Below are 12,027 nucleotides of genomic sequence, written 5' to 3'. Positions count from 1 at the left end.
GAGGAGGAGGAGGAGGAGGTGACGGTGACGCCGTGCCCAGAGGCGGGGCAGGGCTCCCGGCCAGGCTCCTGAAGTGACACCCGCTGGCTGTCCCCTGGTCACACTTACCGCCGGCCGGGGGTATTTGTACAAATCACAAACGGGACGGGGCTGCTGTGGAACGTGCCTTGAGCTGGTTTATTTTTCAGCGTCAGCCTCATTACATGGTTATAACAATGGGAAGATGGCAGCAGCTCACATCCCAGGCAGCAGAATGAGAACTTAATGTTACAACTCGCTTTAAAAGTTTTTTGACCAATCACACAAAGCAAAAGCACATTGACAGTAGTTCTATCCAACCACTATAAGCACACGTACCTTTGGTTAAAACAATGCTTGCTTATTTTGAATACAATACCTGCTTGTAAGCCTTAAAACAAAATGCACAGAGCTCCATCATTAAGCTCAGAACTCCCTAATATCTTGCTAGACAAACTTTTTTGTAACTTAGAAAGTTATTCTAGACAAGCGGTAATACACAGACCATTGTTCTATTTGTCCTTGCTTTTCTACTTTTTAAATATGTGAAAAATGCATGTATTTTATGATCGGCTTTTCGTAAATATTAAAATGAATATAGTATGTGTTGTGTTAGAAAGCTATGCTGTATTTATTTTGTTAAGTACTGTGTTAAATATAGTTTTAGGTTATAAAAAAATTGTTAAAATAGAAACTATGCTATGTAAGATGCTTTGCTTAACTCAAAGGACTTGCAGTGAGATAGCAGCCACAGGACACCTAAATCCTTCAGAGAAAGGGAATTTATTGCCTTCTTATCAGAAGAAACGAACTTCTTCTGGCCTTGGAGGTGCTGTTAGGATTCAGAGGAAGAAGTTGACACTGACCAGACAGAATCCTGTGTTTGAATGGAATTTATGCATCGTGTATGAGATGTATGAATATGCAACAGGCTGTTGCTTTTAAGGGTTAATCCTTTGTGAACGTAGGTCCTTTTTCAGCCCAGAAAAAGGTACCCGGACGTCTGTAACTCTTTGTTTTTATTGTCCCATATTGTCCTAATTCAATTTGTCCAAATTGCTATTACTCTAATTGTGTTACTATTCTTTTTAACTATTTTATTACTATTAACCTTTTAAAAATTTTAACAACAAGTGATTGGCTTTTTTCACAAATAATCTTTCTGCTGACCTGACCCATCTCATGGCCACTCCTTAGCTCTAATCACAGTCCTGCTGTCTCTGAGGCCTGCCTTTTGCAGCTTTCCCAAAACCCTCTGATTTTGTGGATTCCCCCAGCACTGGCTGTGCCCCAGGCTGCAGAGGGAGGGCTGTGAGGCACGGTGGGGACACCCTGGAGAGGAGGGGATGCTGCGGTGACAGCACTGGGGGACACCAGGAGGCTGACAGGGACCACAGCAATGTGTATTTCCATGAACACGTTTGCTGGGCACACATCCATGTGCAATTGGATTTTCACTCCTTTATTGCCTTTTGAGGGAACTTCCAGGCATCTCAACTCTGCCAGGGCTGGGTCCCTGAGCTGAGCATGGCAGGGTGTGGTGGTGGTCACAGGGGTCCCAGGATGAGAGATGAGGATCTGACTCCATGTTTCAGAAGGCGGATTTATTATTTTATTATATACATTTTATTAAAACTATACTAAAAGAATAGAAGAAAGGATTTCATCAGAAGGCTTGCAAGGAATAGAAAGGAATGGAATCATAATAAAATCTTGTGAATGACCAGAGAATCCAAGACAGCTGGACCATGATTGGCCATTAATTACAAACAACCACATGAGACCAATCCCAGATGCACCTGTTGCATTCCACAGCAGCAGATAATCATTGTTTACATTTTGTTCCTGAGGCCTCTCAGCTTCTCAGGAGGAAAAATCCTAATGAAAGGATTTTCCATTAATTATGTCTGTGACAGCAGTTCCCCCTGGCACAGAGACCTCTGTGCAGAGCTCCAGCCTGGGAACAGCAGAGAGGCACCCACTGCTGCTGCTGCAGCCACACGTCCCCTCCCTGTGCCCTGGCAAGGCTGTGGCACAAGGCAGTGACACACACCAGCACCACGTTCTTCCCTTGCATCTCCTAAACCACAGCTCCTGCAGTTTGCATGTCCCCATGCACACCCACCACACCTTTTCCTATGAATTTCCTTGCAACACCCGTGCACATCAGCACCCTGAAACAGAATAAAGATGCCACCTGCACCACCTGTCCCTGCTCAGGTGGAATCTCCTGCCCAGAGGGTGGTGCCTGTGCACTGCAAACCTTCCCGTCGTTGTCACAGTTCAGTTTCAGTTTACCCAGCCCAAGCCTTATCTCTGTGCCAAGCCCATGTGTTATCTTGCTCATGTTCCCAGCCTTGTTTTTGCAGCCACCCTTCATGAGCAGCTTCCCTTTCACCTGCACAGGTGAGGGCAAGCAGGGAGCAGCTCTCTGGTGGATCATCCACACCAGCTTCCATAGCACAGGCAGGCTCAGCCACCCCCCTGAGCACAGCAGAGGCCTTGGGATATGTCACAACTCCCTGCATGTCCCAGCAAGCTTCAGCTCCAAAACATTTCTTTGGGCTGCAGCTGTCAATTCTGACCAAATATTTAAAGCCCAGAGAGGCTAACACGACCTGTGTGTGTGCCTGGAACCTGTGTCCCCAGCGTGGGCACCTCCCCAGTGCACTCAGCCCAGCTTAAACCAGACCCCAGAACCCTTCAGGCTGGGGAGGAGCTCTGGGGTAAGTGGTAACAGCCCTGAGCACAGGCAGCAGGGGGGCACTTCAGCCCAATCTCAGCTCTTTGCTGAAGGCTCCAATTTCCAATGGCAGAATGAACCTCAGAAAAAGGGAACCAGAGACTTTGTGCAGGTTTACCACCATGTGGAAACCCAGGGCACCACAGGGAATATTTCTCTGTCTGGTCTGGGATGCCCTGACCCCTAGGGGAGCACTGACTTTGACCCTCATTAATGCTGAAAGTTTCCTGGACTTCAAGATAAGCTAGAATCCACAAAAGTGTGAAATAGATTATAGAGAGCAGTGTAGGTGGATCACTTGGTGAGAAATTGAGGTTTTGGGATTTTTAGTGTGTTGTGGATGGAGGCAAGATGGAGGGCACAGGGTGTTGTCCTGGGTTTCTTCTTCATGCTTCTTCTTCCTTCTTCTTGGGTTTGGGTGGCATTTTGTAATTGGGCAGAAAAGTCTGCATTGGGGGCTCTTTGGGATCAGTAATCGGGTTAAAAGGGAAAATAATCTAGGTGTCAGTTCTTAATTGGATAATTTAATCTTAAAAGACCTTGTAACAAGAGATTGTTGGCCATTTTGTGCCTTCTAATGAAAGCTGCTGAACTCACAGTAGTGAGACTGTTGTACTGATAAGAAATAATAAACACCTGAGTCCAAACATGAGTTACTGTGTCGAGTGCCTTCAATCCAGACCCAGAAAAACCAACAACTGGTACCCCCAACAGCCACGCTCTTCCCAAACTACAACATCCAAAAAGAGAAGTCACTCTGGCCAGTGAAGGGCTGCCCATCTCCCCTGCACCCTGCTGGGCTCCCCAGCTCTGGGCCAACTGCCCAGGGTAACAGGCTCTTCCCAATAAAGACAGCTCTGCCAGCATTGCTCAGAGAGTGTTTAATCAGACTCATCTCTCCAGGAGGACTGCACAAATAAAATCTGACACAGTCCAGAACCACAGCACTGTGAGAGGTGGAAATCCAGGCTGGCCTGGCTCTGTTTGCTCCATAAACAGGCAAAAGGAAAACTGTGATCCTTGCAGGGAAGCAAGGCAGAGCATCTCTGGGGAGATGCAGCCTGCCCAGTCATTGCCAGCTCTGCTGCAGAATCAGGAGCAAGGTTTCAGCCTGGCTATGGATTCACTTTGAATGTTCTCGTTAAGCAGCTGCCAGCCCTGTGAGCACCCAGGGGAACTGGGAGCTGAGACTTTGTCATTTCCCTCCTGAGGCAGTGAGGGGAGCACAGGAAATCCAGGAGGCAGCATCCCAGGGACACAGAGGGCACAGCTGCTAGTAGATGCCATAGGTGGGCTCCTGGGTGTCCCGGTACCTGTCCAGGTACCTCAGGGGCTGGTGCCGAGGGAACTTCACCTGCGGAGGGTGGAACGGGGGCGGCCGCACGAACTCGAACACCGGCTCCCTCATGTCTGCAGAGAGTCACAGGGTCAGCAGGGGCTCACAGCTGAACCCCACACCCCCCCCCAAAACCACACAGGACAGGGCTGCTCAAACGTGCCCTTGGAGTTGTTTTAAAATCCTCAGCCGAGGGTTAGGGGCTGCTCCTTCAGTTTGGAGGAGGACGGCTCAGGAAGGGCTTAGTCTGTGCTGATCCTGAACAAGTGCCAGGAGCAACTGAGAGCCTGCAGCCACAGGGCCATGTCCCACCCACAGAGCCCCTCCAGTGTCCCCATTCCTTACTGAGCAGCTGATGGAAGGTGGAAGTGACAGAGCTGTCCCACTGACACTGGAAAAATGCCAGCCCTGCCGGGGTCATGGCATCCTTATGCTTTCTGTAGAAGTCAAACGTGCTGAAGGTTCTCATCTTCAGGCTGTAGCTGGAAACAAGACACAAGCACCAGGTGAACCTCTCCCTGCAGCAAGTAGCCTGCTCCCCATCACCCCAGGGCAAATGACAGAGGTGGAAAAGGAAGCCACTAAGAGGAAATCTCCCTTTTAGTAGCTTCCTTAGTGTCTCCAGCTCCATGCACATTTCTGGGCAGGACAAACCACTCTCTAATATCCTGTTCTGTAACAACAGGACTCTGCAGTACTGGGACTGTGGCTGCACAGGACACACAAACCAAAGCAGCCCTGGAGAACTCTGCAGAGTGACAGGAGCTGCTCCTCCAGTGCAGTGACAGCTACACAAACCCCACAGGCAGCAGCAGGAGCCAAGGGCAGCAGGAGCAGAGGAATTACCAGGGCGTGGGCCGAGCGTCCTGGCTGAACTCAATGGGCCCGTGTTGCTTGAAGAGCAGGAAGATGAAGCGGTGGTAGCCTGTCCCCATGGCAGGGAAGGGGGGCAGGTAGTGGCACATCTCCTTACCAGCCTTGATGTCACTGCCTGGGATGTTTGTCCTGAACACAAACACATTTACACTCATTTCCCTCCAGCAGATTCATCCAGGAACGCAAATCCCTCTGCCACGCTGTGATGTGATTTTTGCCCCATTTGATAAGGGAACAGATAACAGAGATTGCTGTCACCACAGGAAAAATCCCACCAAGTGACTGGAATGCTGAACAGCAGCAACATCTGGAACTCCTGCATCCTTGGCAGGACCCAGAACACAGGGCTAAAGGAGCTGATGGCAGGAGCACCAGGAAAAGCCATGGATTCTGAGCTGCTGGAGGAGTTTCTGCCCAGCCCACAAGCACAGAGCACCTGGCTCTGATGTACTCACACCAGCCAGTGGAGGTACTCCGAGTCTGCATCCCTCAAGTGTCCATCTGCCAACACACAACAGGGAAAAGGGGCTTAGGGACACCCTGGTGCCAGCATCCACCCCAAAGTGAGAATGCCCAGACCTGCTTTGACCAGAGGAAGCAGCTCAAGACCCTCCCAGCATTCCTTCCCCAGCAGGAAAGGAACTCAATCCTATAGGACTGAGTTTAAAATGAGGAGCAAAGAAGTCTGCAGATTTAATTCCAAGATTCTTGAAATCTTCTTAGGCAGCTGTATCCATCACTATGCCTTGGTCTCTCAGGGTGAACACTGTCAGCAAAGCTGCCTTCCAGGCAGACTGCCAAGGAAGAGGAGTTTGGAGGTAACAAAGATGGGAGTCAGGGAATTGTTTCCTCTATAGTGAGACACAGATCTTATTGTGTCACTGTCCCTTCTCTCAATTGCTACAGATTTGGGGAGGCTACAGTCTTTCCTCCATATGTAACATGTCCCAGTCTAACAGATATAATCATAGAATTACAGCACTGTTTGGGCTGGAAGGGACCTTAAAGCTCATCCCACTCCCTGCTATAGGCAGGGACACCTTCCACTAAACCAGGCTGCTCCAACCTGGCCTTGAACACTTCCAGTGTTCATTATATCCGTGCAGCCAAAAGAATCAGGAGTTAACCAAAAGCTGAGAGAAACAACACAGTTTAAACACATTCCTTTAAAGAACTCACTGCTCACCTGGATTTGTGAGCAACAAGGTCCAGAGGGAGCCTTTGTCTGCCTCATATGACACTTCAGGGGGACTGGAAGCCTAAAGGAGCAACACAAAGAGAATGCAAATCACACACAACAGCTCCCATGAACTGTGGCAAGGCTGGGACACAACACAGGGCATGAATAACCATCAGCCTCCTACCAGACAGCCTCCAATCTCTGTCCCTATCACATCCATAAAGTATTTTCCTTCGGCACAGAGGAAACACCCTTGTAAAAAGCATCCCCTGGAACGCCCCATGCCCACTGGAAGAATCTGGCAGTAAGAGGCTTCCCAGGGGCTCCAAGTTGTTCCCAGCTCCCCTCACGCACCTCTGATGGAGTCACCATGTTCCCATAGTAGACTGGCACGAGGTACTCGTCCTCCTGGCTGTAGTGCACCCTCAGGGCCACCCAGGGGGTGAAGGTGGCTCCCCTGAACAGGTCCCGGAACAGCCCGCAGTGCTTGGCCACGCGCTGCTTGTGGAACGGGCCACTGGTCCTCTCCCACTCAGCCCTGACCTCGTCAAGGGGAATGAGCACTGCAAGGACAGAGGGAGGATGCAGAGGCAGCAGGGGGACACCCAGAGCAGCTGGAGCAGGAGGGGAGGTGCTGGGCACTGACCCGTGCGGAGCCGCGCCGCCCGCTCCATCTCAGCATTGCGGCGGTTCTCCCTCAGGATCCTCTTCCTCTCCTTGAGCTCCTCTGCCCGGGACAGCCTCTCACGGGGCAGGCCAATGTCTGGCTGGGGCTCTTCAGGGAGGGGTGGAAAGAGAGCAGGTGAGACATGGGAGCACCCAAAGCACCCAAACACAAACCCCTGTTGTTGTGGTGTGCTGTAATGTCCCATTTTGGCCTTCCATGTCATCCCCCCAGGTGTGCCTATGCCTCTCTCCCTTCCCCCTTGCCCCCATGCTGAGTGAGTCCTGTCAATCAGGCTGAACATTCCAGCAAGGCCTCGTGTGGTTGGTCAAGTTCAAAGGATGCCCCTATGCCCAGAGGTCATTGGCCTGTCTGGGTGTCACCTTCCCCTGAGACCCTGCCCCTCTCACCTGGTTGGTGGCTCACCTGTACCTCTCCTCCCCCTGTCCCTGAGCTTAAAAGGTGATCAGACCATGCGGGGGGATTCTGTTGGAGCAGTTGCTCACGTTCAGACCTCTGTAACCATGGAATAAACCTCTGGACATTAAACCCTCCAGCAGAATCCTCTCCTTTTTCTCTTCACCATCGCCTGAAGCCATTCCTCCTGAGGTAAACGGGGTTCCTAACAAGCCTGGACTTGTTCAGTGCCCAGCTGCAACCACCAGCAAGCCAAGGTATCTCTGGGGTGATACACCGCAGTTGCTGCCTTTGGCCCAGCAGCGAGGGTCAGACTGGCCCAGGCACAATCTAACTGATAATTTTGGGCTAGGGGTGCCCTGTGACCCCTTTTCCATGAGCCCCTGCCCTCTGCACAGGGCACAGAGGCTGTGCCAGCGCTCTGGGGTGCCCTGTGGCCCCGGTACCTGCGGGGGGGTGGCTGTGTTTGCGGTAGGTGTTCCACCAGCGCGGCTCCCGGCCCGCCCGCTCCGCCTGCCGCAGGTAGCGCGCGAAGCTCCGGTACCGCTGCAGCTCCTCCAGCCTCGCCACGTCCACGTCCTCGTTGGGCATGGGCCCCAGAGGGGCTGCCCTCTTCCAGAGCACGGCTGGGGGGGAGAAAAAACACGTCCCAGGGGGGTGAGAAAGGGGGGAAATGAGCCTGGGATGGGCACAGCACAGACAGCGCCAGAGCCATCGCCGCCGCCCACAGGCACGGTCATGGAGTCAGGGTGGGGGAGGCTGGGAGGGACCAGAGACACCTGATCCCACCTCCCTGCTCCAGCAGCCTCAGCCCAGGGCACAGAGCACAGCACTGTGCCCAGATGGCTCCAGAGGCTCAGCCCAGGGCACAGAGCACAGCACTGTGTCCAGATGGCTCCAGAGGCTCAGCCCAGGGCACAGAGCACAGAACTGTGCCCAGATGGCTCCAGCAGCCTCAGCCCAGGGCACAGAGCACAGCACTGTGTCCAGATGGCTCCAGAAGCCTCAGCCCAGGGCACAGAGCACAGAACTGTGCCCAGATGGCTCCAGAAGCCTCAGCCAAGGGCACAGCACTGTGCCCAGATGGCTCCAGCAGGCTCAGCCCAGGGCACAGAGCACAGAACTGTGCCCAGATGGCTCCAGCAGGCTCAGCCCAGAGCACAGAACTGTGCCCAGATGGTTCTGGAATATCCCCAGTGAGGGAGACCCTCACTGGACAATCTGTTCAGGGCTTGGGCACTGCACAGGGAAGAAGTTCTGCCTCACACCCAGGTGGAATTTCCTGGGCACCACTCGGTGTCCGTGGCCTCTGGTGCCATTGCTGGGCCCTGGAGTGGAGCCTGGGCCCTGCTCTGCCCTCCCTGCAGACAGGGACACACAGGGACAGGGACGGGCCCCTCTCAGCCCCAGCAGCCTCAGCCTTTCCCCAGGACAGAGCTGCCCCAGCCCCCAGAGCATCTTTGTGCCCCTCCACAGGACCTGCTCCAGGAGCTCCGTGTGTCCTATCCCGAGGAGCCCAGAGCTGGACACTGCTCCAGGGGAGGCCTGGCCAGGGCTGGGCAGAGGGGCAGCATCACCCCTGACCTGCTGGAAATGCTCTCCTTGTCACACCATTAGTGACAAGGCCTGGCGTTCGGGACACAGCCGTCCGAGAGCACCCTGTCTTTCATCCCCCCCTTCCCCAGTGGGTTTCCGGGCTCCCCTGCTACTCCCGTCTCTCACCGGCCGTTCCGAAGCTCCGCCCGCCGCGGGCCCCGCGAAGAGCCGCGCTCAGCAAGGGCGCCGCCATGTTGTGCGCCGCGCTAAGAGAAGGACCCCGTTGCCATCGTGACGGGCGCTGCGCCGCTCAGGCAGGCCGGGCTCGGAAGGCCCGTCCGCCACGGGGCTGTCCCTCGCGTCGCCTGACTCCGATGGGGCTGCCCCGGTACTGCCTGATTAGAAGCGTCCCCACAGCCGCCGCTCTTCCCTCGCCGCGGGCTCCCCATCCCCGCCCTTGCCCTGCTGAGGGAAGTGTTCCAAAGTTCCTTTGTGCCGCGGGCAGGTCACACCCAGGACAAAGCCAGCCCTGCTCCTGCCTTGTTTGTACTGGAGCAATCCCTGGGAACCCTCTGTCTCTGGAGTTTATAACCCGCACCCTCCTGCCGAAGCTTTCCCCTCACAACCCTCTGTCTCTGGAGTTTATAACCCGCACCCTCCCGCCGAGGCTTTCCCCTCACAACCCTCTGTCTCTGGAGTTTATAACCCGCACCCTCCCGCCGAGGCTTTCCCCTCACAACCCTCTGTCTCTGGAGTTTATAACCCGCACCCTCCTGCTGGGGCTTTCCCCTCACAACCCTCTGTCTCTGGAGTTTATAACCCGCACCCTCCTGCCGGGGCTTTCCCCTCACAACCCTCTGTCTCTGGAGTTTGTAACCCGCACCCTCCTGCCGAGGCTTTCCCCTCACAACCCTCTGTCTGGAGTTTGTAACCCGCACCCCTCCTGCTGAGGCTTTCCCCTCACACGCTGCCAGCCCTGGCCACACGGGCTCCGTGTGAAGCCGTCCCCAAAAGAGGGCGGGTTTAGGAGTCCATGGCTCCCTCAGGCGATCCCACAGAGTGAGATGCAAAGCTGTGTTTCGTGTCAGGTACAAACAGGCGATGTGTGTATTTGTAAATGCGAAATGTGTGGACCCCGACAATGGGAGAGCTGTGAATTCTAATAATAACTGAGGAAAATAAAGCATGGGAAAAGGCCTTTGAACTCATCTTTTGTTTGCAATTAACCCTGGTTGATTTAGGAGCATTGGAATTAAGGTGTTAAAGATGTTGCTTTTTGCCTGCATTTAATCCATAAAAAGCTCTGCAATAATAACCTTTTGAAGTATAATTTTAGAATATTACTTGTATCCTTGAAACTATAGCTTTGGAATATATATAAAGGAAATATGCTTATCTTGTGCCTTATTGAAGCAGAGAAAAACAGCTTGAGAAAGGAAGATGAACATCACCTCAAGGGTTTATGGTTTCGACCAAAGGGAAACTGGACCGCCAACATCTGGGGATACTCCTTTGAGATACATCCTGAGAAATTAAAATCACAATAGTGTATAGAATTGTGATGTAATAATTTGAAATAAAAATTGCTGATGAGTAAAAACTGGAAATAGAAACTGTTGAAAAAAACTGATGGGTACCCCTATAAATACCTGTAACCATCAATTATCGGTGTGCAGCTGGAGGGAAAACTTCCCCCACTGCACCCAGCTCTGTATTGCTCATACTTTACCACATTAAATAATAAATTGATTGCTGCTTGAATATTAGCCTAGTCAAGCTTCTTATTCACAACATGTCTTTACAAACAAGCTGTGGGTCTGCTGGTAAATAAAGCTAGCACTGGGAAATAAACAGTGGGAAGGATTTCACTGATTGATGAATGGAAAAAGATATTTGCTTTTACAAATAAACTGTAGGTTTGCTGATAAATGAAATTAGACATTGAAAGATGAAAGAAACAATGGACAAGAAAAACCCCTACATTCCGTAAGAATTAAAAATGAAAAGGGAGGGTTGTACATTAGAGGGAAATCTTCGGTACCAGGCATTCTGGGAAGTCTGTACCTCTCAAGTACCTCAGAAATGGGGAAAGAGAGAAGGGAAATGCGGCTGGGAAATTGGGATAAAAAGGAGGCTGCATCCTCCAAAACCTTGAGAGACCCCAGGGGAATGCCCCATGGCCTCTCCCTTTATTGAAATAAAGCCAAAAAAGGGCTCCTCTGTCTCCTTTTTGGATGTAAACCTCTGGTGTTTGTGGATTAATTTTCCTAACAGTTGTTATATTGTAAAATTGGTTAAAAGAGTAGTTATAAGAAATTACACCTCAGTAAAGTGCAGCACCCCCAGTGAAACGAGCCAGCCTGGACAGAACTGTAATGGCCAAGCAAGGCCTTCAACCTTCATGCAAATGGAGGACGCAAACAGAAACCAATCCAAAGGGAAAAAACAGGATAAAAAGGGGGATCTGACCCAGGGAAGCTGTGCTGTTCCCCTGGAGCATCGGGGCCGGCACTGCTCCATCCTTGAGGGAACGCTCCTGCTCGGCCTGCGCCCCCTTGCTTTGGGCCTTTCTTTTTATTATAACAAATGCTGAAATCACTTTAGTATCCCTTGCTTTGGGCCTTTCTTTTTATTATAACAAATGCTGAAATCACTTCAGCACCGGGAGTCTGGTTCCGTTTTTAACAGCTTGGCACTGAAATTGTTCCTGCATCTCAAGAGGCTCAGCACTTGTGGAAATGGCACCATCGTGTTGATGGAAAGGTGGATGAGGCTGCAGGGCAGAGTTTAAACACTGTTTGCTGACCCTGAGAAACAGCAAACCACGCCAGGTGTGGCATTCAGGCATTGTCACCAACCACAGCAAGGGTGAGAAGTGTACAAAATCCTCACCAACAGCAAGGAAGGAAAGTGTTTCCCAATACATCAAAATACAAAACTGAAAACAACTCTCCTTCTCTCTGTTTCCATTTCTCCAAAAATGAAAGGAAAACAACTGTGAATTGAGGCTGCTGCTGCCCAGTCCCATGGTCACACCTTGCTGTAGGCACTGATCAGCCTTTGCTGCTGTTGGAGCTGCAGTGACACCGAGCAAACGCCACAGCCAGCCCTGCCCTGTGCCAGCTGTGCCTCCCTGGGGCTGGGGCAGCAGGATGGGATCCCCTGGGATGGGACAGGAATCCCCATGGCATCCCCACAACACTGCAGAGCAAAGCCAGGGAGGTCACACTATATAAAACACCAAAATCCAGCTAATT

At 52.0% G+C, this 12,027-nt stretch overlaps 1 protein-coding gene across 1 annotated transcript; it reads right to left on the bottom strand.

Annotated features, from left to right (window-relative positions):
* Window positions 1–3,623: 3,623 nt before the first annotated feature.
* Window positions 3,624–9,023, bottom strand: MRPL38 (mitochondrial ribosomal protein L38). The gene is made up of 9 exons (XM_058038770.1): window positions 8,957–9,023; window positions 7,681–7,860; window positions 6,800–6,928; window positions 6,508–6,716; window positions 6,160–6,232; window positions 5,429–5,474; window positions 4,944–5,102; window positions 4,443–4,579; window positions 3,624–4,171 (listed from the first exon to the last, which is right to left on the bottom strand). The coding sequence occupies exons 1-9, from the start codon at window positions 9,021–9,023 to the stop codon at window positions 4,035–4,037; spliced, it is 1,137 nt and encodes a 378-aa protein (XP_057894753.1). The 3' UTR covers window positions 3,624–4,034.
* Between the last annotated feature and the right edge of the window lie 3,004 nt (window positions 9,024–12,027).

This window comes from Melospiza georgiana, chromosome 21 (assembly GCF_028018845.1).
Source record: "Melospiza georgiana isolate bMelGeo1 chromosome 21, bMelGeo1.pri, whole genome shotgun sequence".
Classification (NCBI taxonomy): domain Eukaryota; kingdom Metazoa; phylum Chordata; class Aves; order Passeriformes; family Passerellidae; genus Melospiza; species Melospiza georgiana.
The sequence above is the reverse complement of the archived record's forward strand: the minus strand, read 5'-3'. Positions and strand labels throughout refer to the sequence as shown.